This window comes from Otolemur garnettii, unplaced genomic scaffold (assembly GCF_000181295.1).
Source record: "Otolemur garnettii isolate 467f Iridium unplaced genomic scaffold, OtoGar3 scaffold00180, whole genome shotgun sequence".
NCBI classification, from domain to species: Eukaryota; Metazoa; Chordata; class Mammalia; order Primates; family Galagidae; genus Otolemur; species Otolemur garnettii.
In genome coordinates, this window is record NW_003852575.1 from 245,447 (window position 1) to 249,806 (window position 4,360).

The following is a 4,360-nucleotide window of genomic DNA, read 5'->3' on the forward strand; positions in this document are numbered from 1 at the left end:
AAGCCAGCCTGGAGCCCTGCAGCGCGGCCAGCCTGGAGCCCTGCACCGCGGCCAGCCTGGAGCCCTGCGCCGCGGCCAGCCTGGAGCCCTGCACCTAAGCCAGCCTGGAGCCCTGCACCTAAGCCAGCCTGGAGCCCTGCACCGCGGCCAGCCTGGAGCCCTGCTCCGTGGCCAGCCTGGAGCCCTGCACCTAAGCCAGCTGTTAACAAAGCAAGGGAAACAAGGCATTTCCTGACACGCCACGTTTGAGCAGGGCTGGGTATTTTCATAATAATCTTTGGGGGACTATTTGACCTTTCCAATACCATACATGTAATATAATACCAAAAAAAATCATTTCATAAAGAAATGAAAACGTAAATTGTTAGACAGGAAAAATAAGTTCAAGAGATCTACTGCACAGCGTGGTGACGATAGCAAGTAACAAGGTCTTGTATTTTGAGGATTATTAAGAGTAGATTTTAAGTATTCTCACCACAAAGTACATTAGGAAATGTAATTACCTTCATTTAGTCGATCAACAATGTATGTGTATTTCAAAACATCACATTGCACATGATAAATATACACTATTTTTATTTGCCAACAAAAAACAATCAAGTAAAATATCAAATAAAAAGAAAAAATACACGTATTATAAACATGCACTTAAGACAGAAATTCATCACGCCAAATTCCCTCTTCATAGCACAGTAAAATCAGAAATAGCTTCTAAAACAGAACCTAATGGTCCTAAGACTAAGGAGATTAAACCCTCTCGTCTCTGGAAAGTGCAGTGAAGCTGGCCCACTGCAGTGTGGCAGGATAAGTATAATAACCCTTTCAGAAGGCAATTGGGTGGCACATTTCAAATCCATAAAAACATTTGTGCACATTTGTCTCACTGAAAGAGCTACTGGGAATATATACTAAGGAAATAGTCCAAAACAAAGAACATCATTTCTTGGTGACAATCAGTACAATTATTTATAATAAAAAAGGATGAGTAACCGAAGGTTCAAAGCACAGTGTAGAGAAATTATGTCACATCAGCTTGACAAAATATCATACATTGGACGTCCATTAAGAAACTAGCACAGCATAAACATGTTTATGATACAGTAATAAGTAAAAATTAAAAACACAGGGATGACTAAGTTGATTAGGATACATCAGTGTGATAGAGTATTAGACGAAAGATTTAAATGATCATTATGAAGACTATAGACACATTTTTAAAAATCCTAATGTTATAAGAAAATGAATGAAAACTAAAAAATATGGCAAAGGAAAGAAATATGAGAAACATGACTCGTGGATTTGCTGTGAACAGGAGCGAATATGTTTTCCTACTACCCTCTCTCCCTTCCATCTGTCAGGACTCTTGGGGAAGAGAGTAGCTCTAAGAACTTGGCCTAGGAAAGGTTAAAGAAAAGCTCTCGTTTCAAAGCTTTGCCACACTATTATTGACCAGGGACAGAACAGTCCCTTTTGTTTTTTCTGTTTTCTTTTCTTTTCCCTTCTGTGTAGAAAACTCCAAAATGGGGCTTTGTAAAAACTAGACCCGACCCTCCCACCACCCGTTGGTCTGGAAGGAGGGGACTGAAGAGTAGGAATGTGAGAGATGCCTGCTGAGAGAGAGACTTTGGGTTAAGAAGGGACACTAGAGAACTCTCCAGAAGGTAGGGAGGGGAGAAGAAGCTGGGCAACTGGCAGAAAATCGGGACTGAAACAACTCTGCCAAAATCTCCAGTGGGAGAGAGGGAGTAGGACACTTTTTATAAACAATGATGCCACAGTTTTCTCTTTCCCTTCCCAGAAAGATCCCTCCCCAAACAACTGTCTATGCATCCACCCTCCCGGTCACTAGCAGTCCCCCTTAGACCACTCTGCCTAGACCCTGTGGCCTCTATGTCCAGCTATTCAGAAACTACTTTTATCACAGGCACCAATGACCTCCATATTGTCGAAGCCAGGGATCACTCTTCTTTTGCCCTCAACTGACTCAATTTCAGCAGTGTTGACACTGCTGACCTGACCTTCTGTGAAGGGCCAAGCTTCTCCTGGCCTCCTCCTGCCTGTCACATCCCCTACCTTTGCCATCTCAGTTGCTTCCTCATCGTCCCTCCAACTTTAAACTTGAAGCTCTCTGACCCGGCCTCCTTAGTGTCCGCCGCGTCCCATGACTCTACTCCACTCAGGCGCCTGGGCCTTCCACGCAGGCATCTCCAACCAGACAGTGCTGAGACGCAGATAACATGCAGTCGCCTGCCTCACTTCTTCACTTAGATGCCTCTTCAAACTTCACATCCTCTTATACACATGATCCTCCATCAGTGAAAATTTCTACACACAGTGGCTAGAAGTAATCCCTGATTCCATCCCTACCCCTTTCAATCCATCACAAGTCTTTAATTCTTGTGAATTAAACAGATGTGGACACAAGTTCAAATTCACAGCATTAGCATAATTCTCAATTTGATTATATGCAGCCAAAGGTGAGACAGAGCTGGAGTAAAAAGAGTGGATAAAATCTATCCTGTTCTCTCCTGTGTAGATCTTACTTGTCTCCTCTGCGTCAGATAAAGTCTAGTTCATTTTAAATAGCAGTGATCACTATAAGGGTATATATCCTTATAAACTAACCAACATAAAGCTATATGAGAAGTCAGTTCATAACAAAATAATTTCATAAACACAACCTGGGCGCTTATATTTTTTACATATTTAATTAAAGGACTTAAGATTATTGAATGTTATGGTATTTCTTAACTTAGTTATTATGAAATTGACTATAACAAAGTAAAAACAGCAAAAAATAGGAAATGCATAATTTTGGAATTTTTTAAAGAAAAAACTCTGCGTTATCACTATGTGTAAGACTTCATCAGAATAGGGAATGTATTAAAACCATGTTAATTTAAAGGTCATTTATTAAAGTGTCTGGGATAGTCCAGGCACAGTGGCTCATGCCTATAATCCCAGCTCTCTGGGAGGCCAAGGTGGGTGGCTTGCTTGAGCTCAGGAGTTCGAGACCAGCCTGAGCAAAAGTGAGACTCTGTCTCTACTAAAAAAAAAAAAAAATAGAAAAACTGAGGCAAGAGGATCACTTGAGCCTGAGTTGGAGGTTGCTGTGAGATACCCAGGGCGACAGGTTAAGACTCTGTCTCAATAAGTAAGTAAATAAATAAATAAAGTGTCTTGGATGCTAATTTTAACCTTCATTTAATATAACTATAAACCTCAGTGAAGCATTTGAGCTTACCTTTGAGCCGGGAGGGGGAGCCAAACCGAGGAAGGAATAGATAATATTCTCTTCTTTTGCAGAGAAGAAAGAGTCAAAATCCTTAAAGCAAAGAAAAAGAAAGTTTAAGCCCACTGCACACTTGTGAGCCAGCTATTTACCCCAATTGATCTTTTTACTTATGAATCATTAAGAGCTAACACAAAAGGTCATAACTGTTTGTTTTGTCAAAGATGACAGGCCCCAAAAGTTGAGAAGTCTGACCGTGAAACTGACATTTGTGTGTCTGCACTTTCACCTACACAGCACAGCACAGCGAGAGTCCACGGGGACACAGACTGCTCGCTGCAAGGACGGCTGACGAGACCCCAATGTACACGGTAAATGGCTTTTAGCTGGTTACTTATAACCTGGCCCTGTGGGTTTGGACCCCCCTCAGCCCAGACTGAGACAACACAGGATGCCCCTCCTGTTACTAGGGCAGCGCTAAGGGCCAAACTCATCTCAGCCATCCGAAAGAGCCACCACCAAGACCGTGTCGGGGAGGGGACGCATACACTCTACCATACTTTCTAGGAAGAGGCCATTCCAGTCTCACACAAACTCTACCAAGGACTTCTGATCAGGAGATAAACATCATACAGTATTTAAACATGGAAGGTTTAAGAGGAAGATTTTTGTCAATAAGAGAAGAACAACAAAGGAGTAAAGAGAACAGTAAGGACGACCCGAGGCCACGGGAGAGCAGCCGGGGAAGGAATAAACTCGGAAGGGGGCCCTTCCCAAGTCTAGATTCAGAACTCACAGGAGAAGGTGTGACTGCACCCCAAACCAAGTGGAGGAATCTACTGGGCTGTCCTCGGCCAGAGCTGGTCCTAAGGCACGGAGCAAACAGGAAACACCTTTGTGGGTGCAGGTGGGCCAAGGCCAGCAAGCTAGCACACCGGGGAGGCAGAGCTTCGGGAGCTCACTTGCTGGCCAGGTGTTGGGAACCCTGGGCTGTGCGGTCCACATCAGATGGACCATGATGAAGTCCTCAGGCAGGGCTAGAGCTGCAAGCTGTCTGAGGGGCTGTGTGCTCCGGGCATGTGATGGAGGTGGGGCAGCCCAGGGTAACCCCCCACACACACACAGGTA

The 4,360-nt window shown here is 43.8% G+C and overlaps 1 protein-coding gene across 1 annotated transcript in view; it reads right to left on the minus strand.

Annotated features, from left to right (window-relative positions):
- The window catches only part of SH3BGR (SH3 domain binding glutamate rich protein), a 59,590-nt gene that overhangs the window by 29,133 nt on the left and 26,097 nt on the right, over nt 1-4,360 (minus strand). The window contains exon 4 of the mRNA XM_012811939.2: nt 3,245-3,325. Within this exon, the coding sequence (XP_012667393.1) occupies nt 3,245-3,325 (81 nt within the window). The remainder of the gene's footprint in view (nt 1-3,244; nt 3,326-4,360) is intronic.